The 19,428-nt window shown below is 46.3% G+C and overlaps 1 protein-coding gene across 1 annotated transcript in view; it reads right to left on the reverse strand.

Annotated features, from left to right (window-relative positions):
* Window positions 1–19,428, reverse strand: part of WDR86 (WD repeat domain 86) — a 56,340-nt gene that overhangs the window by 8,019 nt on the left and 28,893 nt on the right. Inside the window, exon 5 of the mRNA XM_070726462.1 lies at window positions 16,519–16,654. Coding sequence (XP_070582563.1) covers window positions 16,519–16,654 — 136 coding nt within the window. The remainder of the gene's footprint in view (window positions 1–16,518; window positions 16,655–19,428) is intronic.

Here is a 19,428-nt window from a genome sequence, read left to right on the forward strand (position 1 = left end):
TTGGCATCCTCCTCGATCCACAGCTCACATTAGAGAAACATCTTTCAGCTGTGGTGAGGGGGGCGTTTGCCCAGGTTCGCCTGGTGCACCAGTTGCGGCCCTATTTGGACCGGGAGTCACTGCTCACAGTCACTCATGCCCTCATCACCTCGAGGCTCGACTACTGTAATGCTCTCTACATGGGGCTACCTTTGAAGAATGTTCGGAAACTTCAGATTGTGCAGAATGCAGCTGCAAGAGCAATCATGGGCTTCCCTAAATATGCCCATGTTACTCCAACACTCCGCAGTCTGCACTGGTTGCCGATCAGTTTCCGGTCACAATTCAAAGTGTTGGTTATGACCTATAAAGCCCTACATAGCATCAGACCAGAAAATCCCCAGGACCGCCTTCTGCCGCACGAATCCCAGCGACCGGTTAGGTCCCACAGAGTGGGCCTTCTCCAGGTCCCATTGATTAAACAATGTCGTCTGGCAGGACCCAGGGGAAGAGCCTTCTCGGTGGTGGCTCCGACCCTCTGGAACCAGCTCCCCCCAGAGATTAGGATTGCCCCCACCCTCTTTGCCTTTCATAACCTCCTTAAAACCCACCTCTGCTATCAGGCATGGGGGAATTGAAACATCTCCCCCTTGCCCATGTAGTTTCTGTGTATGATTCGACTGTGTGCTTGTTTTTTATATATTGGGGTTTCTTTTGGATTTTTTAACTTAAAACTGTAATTTAGGTTGCTAAATGTTAGATTTGTTAGTACGTATTGTTTACCATTGTTGTGAGCCGCCCCGAGTCTACGGAGAGGGGCAGCATATAAATCCAATAAATCTAATCTAATCTAGTATGTGCATATTAGCGTGTTCTTGTTTCTGCGCATGTATAGGAAGCAAAATCTTGCGAGGGGATGCGGCACGAGAAAGGATTCGGTAATTTTCTTTTGCTTCCACGCATGCGTAGAAGCGAAGAATCACCAAAACCTTGTGCGTGTGTCCCCTCGTGAGATTTTTCTTCCTGCACATGTGAAGAAGCAAAAACACACTGGGATGCATACACACACGCGTGCGCAGGTGAATAGAAACTGTGCACGCAGCACAATCTTCGCTACGGGTGCGCCGTCCACATCCATACCGGTATCAAACCAGTGCAGCATCCAAAGATCATGTAACCTTACCTTCTGTCTTCCGGCAGGTGAAGTCAATAGGGGAAGCCAGCTTCACTTAATGACTGCATGATTCATAGTGACTGCAGTGATTCGCTTAACAACCATGACTAAAAAATGGTTGTAAAATCAGCTGGGACTGATTTGAAGACTACCTTCTTCGTGCGCCTTCTGCCGCACAAATCCCAGCGACCGGTTAGGTCCCACAGAGTTGGCCTTCTCCGGGTCCCATTGACTAAACAATGTTGTTTGGTGGGTCCCAGGAGAAAAGCCTTCTCTGTGGCGGCCCCGACCCTCTGGAACCAGCTCAACCCAGATATCAGAGTTGCTCCCACCCTCCTTGCCTTTCGCAAGCTCCTTAAAACCCACCTCTGTCGTCAGGCATGGGGGAATTGAAATTTTCCCTTCCCCCTAGGCTTATAGAATTTATACATGGTATTCTTGTATGTATGATTGGTTTTTTTTTAATTGGGGTTTTTTAGATTAATTTTAATATTAGATTTGTTTACATTGTCTTTTTTATTGTTGTTAGCCGCCTGAGTCTTCGGAGAGGGGCGGCATACAAATCTAATAAATACAAATACAAATACCTTGCTTAGCCCAAAAAAAATGGTTCTAATTGTTATAAATTAAGGACTACCTGTAAAAGTATGTATGCATGTATGCCTGTGAATGTAAAGCTTTAATCTTGTTGGAAGCACCTAAAGTTAGTTATATAACATTTGTACAGAATATAATATAATATAATAGAATGGAATAGAATAGAATAGAATAGAATAGAATTTTATTGGCCAAGTGTGATTGGACACACAGGGAATTTGTCTTGATGCAGATGCTCTCAGTGTACATAAAAGAAAAAGATAAATTTGTCAAGAAGAACCGTTGTACATACCTGAACGGTCTTCTCGATGCACTGGAAGGAGAGTCCAACATGGGTAATTCACCAATCTTATTGGTAGAGACTGAGTTAATTTAAATATTTAAATATGAGGTAGTCACCGCCCCTTAGCAGCCCCCAATACCTCAGTTTTAAAAACGAAGCCAGTTTAAGGAAAACCTGTTTATTGAACAATAACCATATAACCTCATAACTGTTTAACTTGTAGTCCCAAACTCCGGCGACCTGGCGAAACAACCATGCCGGGTGGGTTTGGACTCTCCTTCCAGTGCATCGAGAAGACCGTTCAGGTATGTACAACGGTTCTTCTCCACTGCATCTGGAAGGAGAGTCCAACATGGGATATGCCAAAGATTACTGCCCATGGGAGGGAAAAGGCTGAGCTACGGTCGCAGGAGTTGAACACACTTGCTGCAAAACCCGTCTCCCAAACGAAGCTTCTGCCGAAGCTACTGAGTCCAGTTTGTAATGGCGTATAAAGGTGGTAGGAGACGCCCACGTAGCCGCCCTGCAAATGTCCTCTATGGACGCCTGAGTTCTCCAAGCCACCGAAGTGGCTGCACTTCTAGTGGAATGTGCTGTTACCCCGGTTGGTGGTACCTGAGACCGGGCTTTGTAAGCTTCCTCAATACAATCTCTCAGCCAGCGACTGATGGATCTAGCTGACACTGCCAGACCCATTGATCGCTGACCAAAGGACACAAACAGCCGCTCAGATTTCCTGAAATGTCCAGTCCGTCTGATGTAGATTTTCAAGGCCCTCCGAACATCTACCTTGTGCCATCTCAGCTCGAGAGGGTGCTGTCCATGTGTGCAAAAGTCTGGCAACACTAACTCTTGAGCCCTATGAAACCCAGAGTTAACCTTGGGGATAAATGTAGGGTCTAACCTCAAAACTACCCGATCCGGGTGGAATATACACAAATCTGCACGTGTAGACAGGGCCGACAGCTCCGACACTCTGCATGCCGACGTAATTGCCACTAAAAAGGCAGTCTTTAAGGAGAGCAATCGTACTGGAATCGTCCTCATCGGCTCGAAAGGAGGGGCTGTTAACGCCTTGAGTACCAGGGAAAGGTCCCACGTCGGGAATCTGTGCACTGGAGGCGCATGGGTGTTAATCGCGCCCTTAATAAAATCCCTAATCCAAGGATCTTGTGCCAGGGAGCGAGCGTGGGGTACCCGGATGATGGTTGCCAGAGCAGCTAAATGCCTTTTCAAGGTATTCAGGGCTAACCCTTTCTCTATCCCTGACTGTAGGAATCGTAAGATTGACACAACCGAAGCCTCCCCCGGATTAAGGTGGTGATCCGAACAAAACTTACAGAAGGCCGCCCAAGTGGCCTGGTAGAGTCTTACCGTTGATGGGCGACGTGCTGCCTGAATGGTGGATATAACCTCGTCTGGCAAGGCTTGCTGTCTCAGACCCGCCCTTTCAAGTGCCAGGCGGTCAGTTTGAACCACTGAGGGTCCGGATGGCAAACTGACCCCTGAACTAACACTACCTCAGAATCTGGAATCCTCCACGGGGGAGACACCGACAGGGCTACTAGGTCTGCAAACCAAGGCCGTCTCGGCCAATAGGGAGCCACCATGATCAATTCCACCCCCTCCCGAATTGTCTTGTCTAATATCCTTTGAATGAGACACGTGGGGGGAAAGGCATACAGTAACCCCTGGGGCCATGGTGACCATAGGGCGTTGACCTCTTCCGCCCCTGGCGTCGGAAACCGGGAGAAAAACCTCTGTAATTGGGTGTTTGCTGGGGTTGCGAAGAGGTCCACCAATGGAAGACCAAATCGTAGCACTATCTGCTTGAAGAGTGCCGGGTCCAGTTGCCACTCCGAAGGATCCAAAGTGGACCTGCTCAGCCAGTCCGCCTGCACATTGCTGGTCCCGGCAATATGCTCCGCCGTCAGAGAGGCCAGATGAGATTCGTCCCAATCGAAGAGGTCCGTGGCTTGAGCCATGAGGCGATGAGATCTCGTACCTCCTTGATGGTTCAGGTGGGCTTTTGTGGCCACGTTGTCCGTCAGAACCAGGACATGCCTGTCCTGAACCCAGGGAGCGAAGGCCTGAAGGGCTAAGAAAACCGCTCTGAGTTCGAGAACGTTGATATTGACCTGGGTTAAGTCCTCCTGAGACCACAGGCCCTGAGCTATATGAGGCCCCATATGGGCGCCCCAGCCCGACAAGCTCGCGTCTGTTGTGATAATCACACGCTCGTGGCTGTGAAGAGGAGAACCCTGGATCAAAGCTGGGGACAACCACCATGCCAGCGACTGCTTGACTGAAGCTGGGAGTCGCACCTTTCGGTGGGAGTGACTCACCTTGTCCCTCTGGGCCGGAAGGAGAAACCATTGGAGGCCCCTCATGTGATGGCGAGCCCATGGCACAATCCCTATGGAAGAGACCATAGTCCCTAGTACCTTGGACAATGTTGCCAACGGTGTTTGTCTTTGTCGACGAAGGCTGGTTACCAATCTCCGGATATTGAGGACCCTCTCTGGCGTTAGTGAGACCGTGTCCTCTGCGGTGTCTATGATGGAGCCGAGGTGTTGTATTGATGTGGTGGGATGAAGATGGCTCTTCTCCACGTTGACCGTGTACCCATGCCTCTCCAGAGTTTCCCGTGTGAGCGCCAGATGGTGTTGCGCTTGGACCATAGACTTGGACATAACGATTATGTCGTCCAAGTATGCCATAACTCTTATGGACTGGGCCCTTAGATGTGCTGTCAGAATGTCCATCAGCTTCGTAAATGTACGGGGAGCCGAAGATAGGCCGAACGGCATGGCACGGTACTGGTAGTGGACCCCGTTGAGACAAAACCTGAGGTAACGACGATGAGCTGGCCAAACCGGAACATGCAGGTAAGCCTCTTTGAGGTCGATAGAGGCGAGAAAATCGTTGTGCCGAACAGAGGCCAAAATCGATTGTAGGGAGTGCATGCGAAATCTGCGATACAGAATGAAGGTGTTCAGGAGTTTCAGGTTTAAGATCATCCTGAACCCCCCCGAAGACTTCGGCACTAGGAACACAATGGAATAGAATCCCGTGCCCTTGGCATGTTCGGGCACCTTCTCTATCGCTTGTATTTTGAGAAGGTGTGTTATCTCCAGTTGTAGATGACGCCTTTTGAGTGGGTCTCGCGTTAGCGGACAGGTGACAAACCGGTTTGGTGGGGGCTGCAAGAACTCCAGGCGCAGTCCTCGTGATATTGTGGCCTTTGCCCATTTGTCGGTGGAGGTAATCCTCCAGGAGGCACTGAAGCGTTGAAGTTTGTCTCCTATGGGCTGTAATGGAGCCAAGTCATTTTGTGCGCCTGAAGCCCCGTTGGTTCCCTCTAAAAGGACGCCGAGACTGTTGGTATCCTCTGGGCCTATCCTGAAAGGCCGCTCGGTCCCCTCTAAAGGCGGGTTGGCCATACTGATTTTGAGTGTATGACCTATTGCTCTGTCCAGCCGAGGAAGAGGGGTCCCAACGAAATGGCTGACGGCGAGCGTAAGGATTGGGTCTACGCTCTTGGCGTCGGTATGCTCTGGGGAGGGTCTTACGTTTGTCCTTATCCTCAATGAGGACAGGGTCCAAGGCTTCTCCAAAGAGTTTCTCCCCTTGGTATGGAGATGATGCCAGGTTCCATTTGGACTTCAGGTCCGCTGGCCAGCTCCTCAGCCAAAGGAGGCGTCTGGATGCAAGTGACGCCGCCATTCCTCTAGCCGAAAACTTTGCGGCATGGAGAGTTGCATCTGCTGAAAACTCCGCAGCTGCCAATAATTTACTGAGGTCCTGACGTAAGCGACCTTCTTCTGGACCTAGGCGGGCCTGTACCTCCTGTAACCACATTATGGAGGCCCTATTGAAAAATGAAGCTGCGGTCGCTGCCCTAAACGCCCAGCTTGCCATATGATGGGATTTTCTTAGCAAAATTTCCGCCTTTCTATCCTCCGGTTTCAAGCTATCGCCGGTTTCAGATGGTACTAAGGCCTTAGAGATCAAGGTCATTACAGGCTGATCGATGGGCGGAAATTCTAGCAGCTTCTCCATGTCATCATCCAAGGTATAAAACTTCCTTTCGATGACTGAAGGACCTTGAGCTGCTGCAGGCTGTTGCCATGGGCGTTTGATGCTCTGTCTAAATATATCCGAGGATGGCACATGTTCAGTCTCGGGTTGGGGCTCTTTGAAAAGCACTGCTGAAGGCTTAGGGTCCTCTGAGGCCTCGGAAGCCTTGGTGGGACCCGGTAAGTCTGCTACCTGTTTAGCTTTGTGTAGCAGAATTTTGAAAAGAGGAGCCTTAAAGAGTCCAGCTGTCACAGGAGGATCTGGAGCTGATTCATCATCTGAAAAGTCGTATTCTTTTTCAGTTTCCTCTAGGGGGGACGGCTCCTCCATCCAGGACCCCATACCCGAGGGGGGCGGTGCAGCCCACAGGTTCTTGGGCTGTGCAGAGCGGGGGTGTTGGGCCGTTTGTTGCACCCCCACAGCCATCCCTTGTGAGTAAGCATCAGAGATGAGGCCTTGCAAGGCAGGGGACATCTGCTGCCAGGTGTCAGGTAGCACACGCAACCCAGCCGCAGTGGGTGTAAAGGTGGCAGATGGTGCACTCCTTACTGAGTGGCTGGCAGACCCTGGTCTCTGTTGCTGAGGCCCAGTTGGAGGAACCACCTGAGGCATGAAATACTGCCTCTCTGGAGACCACTCTCTCTCTGATACAGTCTCTGATGGTCTCAAATTACATTGGGCTGGTGGATCCCTTGCCTGCAATAAGGGAGAGGTGGTCCTAGGAGTTAAGAGGGCTGCCTCCAGTCTCTGCTCCAATGCTTTAATGCGCCTCTCTGCCTCCTTAAAAGAAGAAGAGGCTGGGGCCTTAGATTTCTCTTTTGACTTCCCCTTGCCTTTATCCTGAGGCAACCCACTGGGGGAAGAAGCCTTCTCCAAGGTTTTATCCTCCATTACTCACGGTTAACAGTTTTTCTATTATTAACAGAAGCTGAAACACGCTGACAGATATAGCTGTCACTGAGCAAATGCACTCAAAATGGCGTTTTGGCACCTCAGAGCCTACGCCTGTGTTTGACAGGTTGGTCGCGCCCAGTGATTGGGCGGAGAGCAACCTTATACCCACCTAAACAGGGCGGGCGCAGGCATCCGTTGCCTCAAAATGGCGTTCCCGCTCTTTTTTGCCGCCCTCGCCAACTCAGGGAGCTTCCAGCAATCGATGCCCCCCACACACAATTCGCTTTCTAGAGCCAGCCGATCCAAGCGGCTTCCCGGCTCTGCAAACGGCTTTTCGGCTTCGGCGGCAACGGCGGCGTCAATCAAAAGCCGCCGAACAGCTGAGAGGCGCTGGCCTGGCGCCAAATCAAGCCGCCTTCATTCTCTGCGGAAATCCTGCAGTTCTCCGTTGAAATTCTGCAGTCCAAGCTTCCCAGTGAGGGGGGCGGACCCCCTCACCTTCAGCTGACAGCCGGGTATAACCACTGAGGTCGGGGACCCTAGGCTGAGGTGCTCCTCGTTAGGCATGGTACCCTCTGAGGGAAGGGAAGCCCGAGGAGAGTAACGGTGGGGGTGATTCTGCCCACGGAGGGCAGAGACCCCTTGAAACCCTTTTCCTGATTCACAGCACCTGTAAATAGAAAGGGAAGAAATAACAGAAAAATTAATAAATTTTATTATGATTATTATTATTATTATTATTATTATTATTATGATTATTATTAAATGCTTCATCAGAGAAGCAAACTCAACAGTCTCTACACTAAGACTGAGTTTTTAAAACTGAGGTATTGGGGGCTGCTAAGGGGCGATGACTACCTCATATTTAAATATTTAAATTAACTCAGTCTCTACCAATAAGATTGGTGAATTACCCATGTTGGACTCTCCTTCCAGATGCAGTGGAGAATCATGTGGTACAACACTTAATGATTGTCATAGGGGTCAAATAAGCAATGAAGAAACAATCAATATTAATAAAAATCTTAGGATACAAGCAACAAGTTACAGTCATACAGTCCTAAGTGGGAGGAAAAGGATGATGGGAATGAGGAGAAAAACTAGTAGAAGCAGAAGTGCAGATTTAGTAAAAAGTCTGACAGTGTTGAAGGGATTATTTGTTAAGTAGAGTGATGGCGTTCGGGGGGAAACTGTTCTTGTACAATAGTTGTACAGTAGTTGTACAAATGCTTTAAATCAATGAAATAAAGGTACAGACAGTGCATTCTCATAAATCCAATGTTTCATGGGAGTCTAAATTTGATTTTGAGTCCTTTGAAGTAGATCCTTTGAAGCTCCAAATTGCAAGCTTTTGAATTCTTGCAATTTTGACAGGAATTGAACCTTGTCATTTCTGGGCCTTAGTTCTACACCATATTGAATCTGGTTAATAAGAAATTGGTAGAACCCTAAAGGAGATAATGGTCCATCAAGCTAACTTTATCCCCCAAATGTTCCCATATTCTATAGAGTGAAATCAGTGTTTTCTGAACAGGGAGATTTCAAGATGTGTGGACTTCTTCAATTCCCAGAATTTCCCTGCCTGCAGAAGTACCACACATCTTAAAATTTGCTAAGGGTGAGAAATGCTGGTTCTGACTGACTCACTTAGGAATGTTGTGAAAACACCAAATCTGGCCAACTGTTTCTCCCAGGAGCATCAAAAAGAGCTGCACAGAAATTGCAATTGGGAAAAAAAACCTGGCCAATGACAAAGAATGAGGTGGATAGCAATGGATGGATAGCAATGTTTTGGAAAGGCTCTTCCCCTGGAGAAGGTGGGGAGGGATTCGATATTCCCCAAATGGCAAGTTTTGATTTTGTTAGTGTGCGGATGAGATCCCCACGCCTGCACTGGCTGCCGATCGGTTTCCGGTCACAATTCAAAGTGTTGGTAATGACCTTTAAAGCCCTACATGGCATTGGGCCAGAATACATCCGGAACCGCCTTCTACCGCACGAATCCCAGCGGCCGATAAGGTCCCACAGAGTTGGCCTTCTCCGGGTCCCGTCGACCAAACAATGTCGTTTGGCGGGCCCCAGGGGAAGAGCCTTCTCTGTGGAGGCCCCGGCCATCTGGAATCAACTCCCCCCAGAGATTAGAACGGCCCCCACCCTCCTTGTCTTTCGCAAATTACTCAAGACCCACCTTTGTCGCCAGGCATGGGGGAGTTAGGATATTCCTTCCCCTAGGCCAAGTTACGTATGGTATGTTTGTGTGTATGTTTGGTTTTTATAATAAGGGTTTTTAGTTGTTTTATTAAATTGGATTGTTACATGTTGTTTTTTGTCATTGTTGTTAGCCGCCCCGAGTCTGCGGAGATGGGCAGCATACAAATCCAATAAATAATAATAATAATAAAGATGTTCTGCTATAGCTAATTAACAGAATGGCAGGTTTGGAAGGGACCTTGGAGGTCTTCTAGCCCAACTCCCTGTTCAAACAGGAGACTCTATACCAGTGATGGCAAACCTATGGCACAGGTGGCACACGGAGCCATATCTGTTGGCATGCAAGCTGTTGCCCTAGCTTAACTCCAACATGCATGTGTGTGCTGGCCAGCTGATTTTTGGCACGCACAGAGGCTCTGGGAGGGCGTTTTTGGCTTCCAGAGAGCCTCTGGGGGTCTGGGGGAGGGCATTTTTACCCTCCCCTGGCTCCAGGGAAGCCTTTGGAGCTGGGAGAGGGTGAAACACGAGCCTACTGGGCCCACCAGAAGTTGGGAAACAGGATGTTTCCAGCCTCCAGAGGGCCTCCGAGGGGACAGGGGAAGCTGTTTTCGCCCTCCTCAGGCATTGAATTATGGGTGTGGGAACTCACGCATGCTTTTTCGGCACCAGAGGAACAAAAGCTTCACCATCACTGCCCTTTACCAGTGGTTCCCAGCCTTTCTGGTTTTGTGGACTCGTGGCAACAGTGGAGAGGGAATGGTTCCTGGCAAGTGCACAAGGCTATATGGAGTTTCACATGCTCCCATGTTGCTTGCACGCCCATTTCCCAATAGCCCACAGTCAAGAATTGGGAACCCCAGCCCTCGCCATTTTGAACAAACGACTGTCGGTTCTCTTCTTAATGGTTAAAAGGCTAATAGTTGAAATACATTGTGCAGAATAGTTAGCCTAACGAAGAGAAAGCATCATAGGGTGTCCACGTTAGCAGTCTTCCAATATTTGAGGGGCTGCCACAGAGAAGACGGGGTGTCAAATTATTCTCCAAAGCACCAGAAGGCAGGATGAAAAGTAGCGGATAGAAACCGATCAAACAGAGATGCAACCTGGAATTAACGAGAAATTTCCTGGCAGTGAGAACAATTAATCATTGGAATGGTTTGTCTCCAGATGTTCTGGGTCTTCCACAGCTAGAGGTTTTAAATAAGAAATTGGATAGTCATTTGTCTGGAAAGGTATAAGGCATATATAGTAGCTCCAACTACTCAGGATATCACGCCTAATCGACAACCATTAACTAATCAGCATACCTCAGTTACATCAACAACCCCAGGTGTTACCCCACTGACTCACCAGGAAGTTTCTACACAGCAGGCAATTGCTGAGCCATCAAACCACACCCAGCCACCAGTATTTATAGAAGGAAGGCAGCTCAGGTCTCGCTGTGTTCGCCCTAGATCAAGGACAGAAGCACCAGCCTGAAGATGACGAGTGGGACCTCGTCGAAACGTAGCCAGAAGTTTCCAAATCCTACACGGGAAGAAACCCGAATATACCAAGACCATCATACCTGTACCCGTTAAAATCTACGAAAAAATATATCACGGGTACAGGTATGATGGTCTTCTTCGCCCTAGAACAAGGACAGAAACACCAGCCTGAAGATGACGAGTGGGACCTCGTCGAAACATCGCCAGAAATTTCTAAATCCTATACGGGAAGAAACCTGAATATACCAAGACCGTCATATATATATATATGTGTGTGTGTGTGTGTGTGTGTGTGTGTGTGTTTTTCCGTAGATTTTCATGGGTATATGTATGTAGATTTTTCTGAGTTTGGGTTTTACTCCGTATAATATTTTGAGTGTCTATGTGACGTTTCGGTGAAATCACATTCACCATCATCAGGCCTGATATAAAAATATGTAACTCTTCCCTGGTGCAGAGCTGAAGGGATTGGATACTATAGCCTAGAGGATAATTCTCTGCCTTACAAGGCAAAGGTTGCAGGTTCAAGTCCCAGTGGGTATGGCTAGCTGATGAGGCCAAAATAAGGCCGAAATAGATCTAGTCTCCCTTAATTTTCAAATTCAGCAAAAAAAATGTGACATATATACATATCCAAATATGGGTGGAGCTTAATGCTTTCTTTTGCCTCAGCCCAACCCAGGACCATATCCATATACAGTACAGTATATCCATCTATATCTATATCTATATATCTTTATCTATATCTATATCTGTCTGTGTGTGTTTGTGTGTGTGTGTGTTAGATGGACCATGTATGTGTGTGTGTATAATATTGCTACATATCCACAATACAAATGAGTTGCTAGTGTCAACACATCCTGAAAGGATATGAAATTTTAAAAACTCTTTTCCTCTTCTCACTGACAAAAGAATAAATCAAACCCGCTTTGCCAACTGCTGGGATAATTATTTTGTACCATCTGGAAGCATTTTTTTTTTTTTAATGAACAAGACTCAGTCTGCTGCTCAAGAAAGGGAGAGGGTGACTGCACCCTGCCTGCCTTCTTCCGAATATTTACCAGAAACTGCCTTTCATTTCTGAATTGCCTTCCAGGAAGAAATGGGATGTAGTTAACCAAGCCCTGGGACAGTGATACATCTTTAGGAAAGTCAGAATGGAGGATGGACTTTCCATATGGTGAAAATAGAGGACCAGGGTCAGAGGTGGGTTCCTATCGTTGTGGCCCTGATGTGTTGCTCTGTTAGTGGCCCACCGATTACACAGTTCTGGTGTGACGGCTCCAGAGCTGTCTTTGACAGTCTGTCCACACCGCCATTTACCCCTCCTGATGTTCAGCGATTTTTCAGCTCTCTGAGCATGTGCAGAAGTAAAATCATCCCTCTGCGGTTGTGGGGAAGCGAAATTACACCGAAACATCGCAATCCACGCTGATAGGAAATGGTAAGAGGAACCTGCCCCTGACCAGGGTGGAAAGGAGTGGTGTGTTTCACATTTTCTTAGCACTGGTTCGCTTCGCATGGGCACACTCGATTTGCACACCCATGTGCCTTTCACACATGCCCGGCATCCCATGCATGTGCTTTGCTCTCTCGTGCATCTTTCACGCATGCACCTGTCCTAATAAATGTGCCTAAATAGGAGAGCATAGAGCCGGAACAGCTAGGCAGGTCCACCTGCAATTTTTGCAACCAGTTCGGGCCTTCTGCCGCACGAATCCCAGCGACCGGTCAGGTCCCACAGAGTTGGCCTCCTCCAGGTCCTGTCGACTAAACAATGTTGTCCGGCGGGACCCAGGGGAAGAGCCTTCTCTGTGGTGGCTCTGACCCTCTGGAATCAGCTCCCTCCAGAGATTAGAACTGCCCCTACCCTCCTTGCCTTTCGAAAACTACTCAAAACCCACCTCTGTCGTCAAGCATGGGGGAACTGAGACATCTCCCCCTGTCTATGTAGTTTTAGTGCATGATATGACTGTATGTATGTTTTTTATATTGGGGTTCCTTGTTTTTAGATTTTTTTAAATGTACAATTATTATTTTAGATTTTAAATTATTAGATTTGTCAATACATATTGTTTTTATCACTGTTGTGAGCCGCCCTGAGTCTGTGGAGAGGGGCGGCATACAAATCTAATAAATAATAATAATAATAATAATAATAATAATAATAATAATAATAATAATAATAAATAAATAAATAAAAAATACCACTTCTGTTGGTGAGATCCAGGTTTAATCCCAGAAACTATTATAGAAGCTATAGAATGACTTTGGGCCGGCCAGCCTCTCAAGCCCATGAGGCAGTGTGATGTAGTGGAGCGGATACTGGACAAACTGTTTCAACTCCTACCCTCAAAACAACACTATAGAACGCCACACACCAAGCTAGACACAAGAATAGTTTTTTTTCCCTGAACGCCATCACTCTGCTAAACAAATAATTCCCTCAACACTGTCAAACTGTTCACTAAGACTGCACCACTATTCAGCTTCTCATCATTCCCATCACACCTCCCACTAATCACTGTATGGCCATAATTTTGTTGCTTGTATCCTTACAATTTATATTGACTGGTTCCTCATATGATTGGATTGCTTATTTGTATGCAAACTATCATTAAGTGTTGTACCTTATAGAAACATAGAAGTCTGACGGCAGAAAAAGACCCCATGGTCCATCTAGTCTGCCCTTATACTATTTTCTGTATTTTATCTTAGGATGGATATATGTTTATCCCAGGCATGTTTAAATTCAGTTACTGTGGATTTATCTACCACGTCTGCTGGAAGTTTGTTCCAAGGATCTACTACTCTTTCAGTAAAATAATATTTTCTCAATATTTAACCCTTTAATATATTTAAATGTTTCGATCATGTCCCCCCTTTTCCTTCTGTCCTCCAGACTATACAGATTGAGTTCATTAAGTCTTTCCTGATACGTTTTATGCTTAAGACCTTCCACCATTCTTGTAGCCCGTCTTTGGACCCGTTCAATTTTGTCAATATCTTTTTGCAGGTGAGGTCTCCAGAACTGAACACAGGATTCCAAATATGGTCTCACCAGCGTTCTATATAGCGGGATCATAATCTCCCTCTTCCTGCTTGTTATACCTCTAGCTAATGATTCTTGATGAACTTATCTTTTCTTTTATGTATATGTACCAAGGACAAATTCCTTGTGTGTCCAATCCCACTTGGCCAATAAGGAATTCTATTCTGTTCTGTTCTATTCTACTCTACTCTGTTGGACAAAGAGTGGAAGATCTGCATTATGTTTCCTCCTATAGAAAGCCAAGGAAATAACTTTAGAGAAATAACACAACAGAAGCACATTTTAAGGCCAGGACAGAAAATGTGAAGAAGATAAAACTTGCTCCTCCTTAATTCACTAGAGCAGTGTCTCTCAAGCGTGTGAAACCTGAAGATGTCTGGACTTCAGCTCTCAGAATTTCCCAGCCAGAAGGAAGGCAAGGAAAGCTCAGTCAGGTTTTCAAGATTCGCCTACTATCACCTACATCTATAAAGTGTAGTTTTAGCTAGACGTGCAGAGTCTGTTTCCTGTTCTGGTCTTCCTGAAAACTCTTCAGTCAAGGAAACTCTCTAGGTGTGATGAAGGCAGTGATGGGCTCCTATAGGTACAGTCAGGTACGCAGAACCAGTAGAAAAATTTTGATTTTTTTTTTCCTTTTTCCCCTTCTGGGCTCTGGGTATGTTTTTCCTATCACAGTAAATGAGGTTGGATGTGTATAATTTTAGAAGAGCTGTGCTTGTGTGTGTGTTTGTGTGTCTACACACACATACAGTTTATATAGTAGATAATGTATATTTTTGTGTGCCTGTGTGTAATATGTATGTACACATATGGCATATATGCATAAAATTAAATAATATATTTTGGATGTTCAGTAAATAGATAGGGAAATTGTATCTCTTTGAGGAGAGGAGAGGCCAGGCACCCTAACCCTAACCCAAACCCTTGACATGAGTGACGTCAAGTTGGCCACCTTTAAGCAGTCACATGACCTTTAAGTCACTCACAGTCACATGATCATCAAGCCACTCCCACCTGGTCATATGGCCAGCAAGCCACACACCCCAAAATAAGCCACGCCCACAGTGTGGTAGTAATAAATTTTGTAGCCCTTCACTGGATGAAAGATAAACCTGGCCCTGGGAATAGGCGAACAAACTATTAGGGTAGTAGAAGATTCAGGAAACACTGCTCAGTATCTCAAAGGAGCAGAAAGAAACTCAAAATAGCTCTGCCTTGTTTGGTGTAAGATAAACTCTGGCAGGTTCTCAAAGTTCAGTTATGATGTCTACAACAATAACAACAGGAATAGCATTTAGACATGTACTACAGTGATCCCTCGATTATCGCCAGAGTTCCGTTCCAAGACCCCTTGCGATAATCGATTTTTCGCGATGTAGGGTTGCGGAAGTAAAAACACCATCTGCGCATGCGCGCCCTTTTTTTCCCATGGCCGCGCATGCGCAGATGGTGGAGTTTGCGTGGGCAGCGGGGAAGACCCAGGGAAGGTTCCTTCGGCCGCCCAGCAGCTGATCTGCTCGGCAGCGCAGCAGCAGCGAGCAGACGAAGATTGGGGTTTCCCCTTTGCGTGGGCGGCGGGGAAACCCCGATCTTCGTCTGCTCGCTGCTGCTGCGGCCGCCCAGCAGCTGATCTGCTCGGCAGCGCAGCAGCAGCAAGCAGACGAAGATCGGGGTTTCCCTGCCGCCCACGCAAAGGGGAAACCCCGATACGGCTCCTCGCTGCTCTGGCGCTGCCGAGCAGATCAGCTGCTGGGCAGCCAAAGGAACCTTTCCTGGGTCTTCCTCGCTGATGCCCCCGCTCGCCCGCCCGCCCGCCCGCCACCCGCCGCCCGCCGCCCGCCCGCCGCCCGCCAGCAAGAGGGGGAGAGATAGAGAAAGAGAGAGAAGGAAAGAAAGAGATGAGAGAGGGAGGAAGAGAGTGTGAGAGAGGAAGAAGCAAGAGAGAGAAAGAGAGAGAGAAAGGAAGATGAGAAAGGAAGGAAGAGAGTGACGTCATCGGGTGGGAAAAATCGCGATATAGCGTTTCGCGAAGAACGAGATCGCGAAAATCGAGGGATCACTGTACTCCATAATGCTTTATAGAACTCTCTGGGATGTTTACAATGCCAGCCTCTTCCCCTCAACAATTCTAAGTCTTCATTTTACCAACCTCAGAAGGATGGATGGCTGAGTTAATCTTGAGCTGGTTAGGATCAAACTCTGAGTTGGGCGTCATATACTGCAACAACCTGTTTGCCCAGAAGCAAAAATGTGAGCGTATGTGCTCAGCATCCCTTTGGGGGTCGAACAACCGTTTCACAGGGGTCGCCTAAGACCACGGGAAAAGACAAATTTCCCATGGTGTTAGGAACTAAATCTTCTATTCTGGTGCCTTGGGACATATTTTTACAATCCGACCAATCAGGCGCTTACGGTGGGGGTGTCCCTCTGACCTTCCTGCCAATCAGCTTAAAGCTCTGTTGGGAGAATTAGCGCTAGACTTATGGTTAGGGGTCACCACAATATGAGGAACTGTATTAAGAGATCACGGCATTAGAAAGGTTGAGAACCACTGCTCCATGATAAGGAAAAAGTTACAAACACTGCTCTACCCCAAACTGGCTCTTTACATGGGGTAGGACTAGAGTGCAGCTCTTCTCTCTCAACTCAAACTATTTCAGAGAACTGTTGTTGTGGCAAGAATAACAGGAGGATGCAGGTTTCAGAACATAAACAGAACACACAAGTGAGCAAACACATGATGGTGCCAGTAGGAACTTACATATTCCAGCATGGTATTTCAGAGCACTAACAGTGTGCTTATGAGCCTTGTAAGTCCGTATCCTCTCTCCAGTGTCCGCCAACCAACACTTTACTGTTTTGTCCGTGCTACCTGAATACAAGCATCGATTCACAAGCTGAGGCAGACAAAAAAAAAAGAACAGAACATTAAGGAAGTGAGATTGATGGAAGTCACAGTTACCTTCCATCTGTTCTTTCTCTTCATTAACTGAAGGAGGTACATACAGTAACAGCAACGTTGAAAGTGTAAAGTAGACCTTTGAAAATACATTGTGTATTGAATTAAATCCTAGTGACCATTGAGAGAGCTCAGAAAGTAGGTAGGGGGGATGTTTGCTAAAATCTTTGTGTAAGATGAAGCTGGTCTTTAACACTAGTGAGGCAGTGCTCCGTAGGACCCATGGGTTTGTTTGGTCCAAGCAATGTTTTTATTAATTGCATTTGATTAAATTTACAGGGTACATTTCTGGGGATAATAAACATCATCTGAAAAAAAAAATTTAGTCCACAACCCCGTGTGAGCAATAGAAACATAGAAACATAGAAGTCTGACGGCAGAAAAAGACCTCATGGTCCATCTAGTCTGCCCTTATAGTATTTTCTGTATTTTATCTTAGGATGGATATATGTTTATCCCAGGCATGTTTAAATTCAGTTACTGTGGATTTATCTACCACATCTGCTGGAAGTTTGTTCCAAGGATCTACTACTCTTTCAGTAAAATAATATTTTCTCATGTTGCTTTTGATCTTTCCCCCAACTAACTTCAGATTGTGTCCCCTTGTTCTTGTGTTCACTTTCTTATTAAAAACACTTCCCTCCTGGACCTTATTTAACCCTTTAATATATTTAAATGTTTTGATCATGGCCCCCCTTTTCCTTCTGTCCTCCAGACTATACAGATTGAGTTCATGAAGTCTTCCCTGATACGTTTTATGCTTAAGACCTGTATTCTGTAGATAAACTTCGCATTCCCTCTCAATTTTATCAGCCCAAGATTCCCACGTATGGGCGTAGTCTTTCTTTCTATTGTAAAATTTAGATCACAATTGCCTAGCTTCAGCGAGTACTCCATGTAGTGTGCCATCAAATATTAACAGATTAACAGAGTTGGAAGAGACCTTGTAGGTCATCTAGTCCAACCCCCTGCTCAAGCAGGAGACCCTACCCCATTTCTGACAGATGCCAGCCCAGTCTCTTCTTGAAAGCCTCCAGTGATGAAGGTCCCACAATGAGGAAAGTTTGTTCAAATGTTAATTTAAAAAAATGGGTTAAAGCAAATTCAATTACTTTTTAGATTTTTTTTCCTGTCAGTCATCTGCAGCAGTTCGTGTACATTGCTTGGAGCATTATTAATTTTTTTTTAGAAAACTGTATTGTTTTTTTTTTTAATTCTTTAAAAACAATAACATAATTATACTTTTAGTAATTCTGCATTGATACATGAAAAAAAGAAAATCCCCCGGAGATCAGAACTGCCCCTACTCTTCCTGCCTTCCGTAAACTCCTCAAAACCCACCTTTGCCGTCAGGCATGGGGGAACTAAACATCTCCCCCTGGGCACATTTAATTTATACATGGTATGCCTGTGTGTGTGTCTGTTAGTATATGGGTGTGTTTTTTTTTTTAATCTTTAAATATTTTAATTAATTGAATTATTTATGATTTGTTTTACACTTGTTGTGAGCCGCCCCGAGTCTTCGGAGGGGGGCGGCATACAAATCCAAATAATAAATAATAAAATAATAAAATCACATATCTACATTTCATCACAGTACTTTCATTCAGACATTGTTTCCTTAACATAATATAATTATATATTTCTGTTTACAATTACATATTTTTATATCTTTCTATTTACATATTTACATTTTCCATTTTTACTACCAGCACAAGCAGGTGTTGCAGGGGGCCCATTTCCTCCCCCCTCTTTTCTCAACAGCTGATTGGCACCCATTCACCTAGCTACCCAGCCTGAGGTGGGGGGGTGACCCAGGAAGGAGAGCGTAGGAAACGCGAAGCATATTGTCACCCCAGAGAGCGACACTGGTGAGGTTGTAAGTCGAGGACTTAACAGTTCATTTGAGCGATGATGATCATTCAAGCCACTCCTACCTGGTCACATGGCTGGCAAGCCACTCCTACTCAGTCACGTTACCATCAAGCCACACCCAGAAAATAAGCCACACCCACAGTGTGGCAGTAAAATTTTTGGCTGCCCATTAGTGCGCGTATGGACACGCGACCATCATAAGAACACAAGAACATAAGAAGAGCCATGCTGAATCAGGCCAAAGCCCATCGAGTCCAGCATTCTGCGTCACACAGTGGCCCACCAATTGTCCATGGGGATCTTGAGCAGAAAGAGAAGGCAAAACCCTCCCTTTCCCTTGACCCCCAACAAGTGGGACCCAAGGGAATCCTGCCTGCCCCAACCAACAAAGAGGTGGCACATGGACATCCGTTTCAATAACCACTGATACACTTGGCATCCATGAATCTGTCTAATCCTGCTTTGAAGCTATCAAGGCTGACAGCTGTCACGACCTCTTCTGGAAGTGAATTCCATAAACCAAGGACCCTCTGGGTGAAGAAATATATCTATCTATCTATCTGTCTATCTATGTATCTAGTCTGTCTGTCTGTCTGTCTGTCTGTCTGCCTATCTAATCTGTCTGTCTGTCTGTCTGTCTGTCTGTCTGTCTGTCTGTCTGTCTGTCTGTCTATCTATCTATCTATCTATCTATCTATCTATCTAGTTGTCTGTCTGTCTGTCTATCTATCTATCTATCTATCTATCTATCTATCTAGTCTGTCTGTCTATCTAATCTGTCTGTCTGTCTGTCTGTCTGTCTGTCTGTCTGTCTGTCTGTCTGTCTGTCTGTCTGTC

Source organism: Erythrolamprus reginae, chromosome Z, assembly GCF_031021105.1.
Source record: "Erythrolamprus reginae isolate rEryReg1 chromosome Z, rEryReg1.hap1, whole genome shotgun sequence".
NCBI lineage: Eukaryota > Metazoa > Chordata > Lepidosauria > Squamata > Dipsadidae > Erythrolamprus > Erythrolamprus reginae.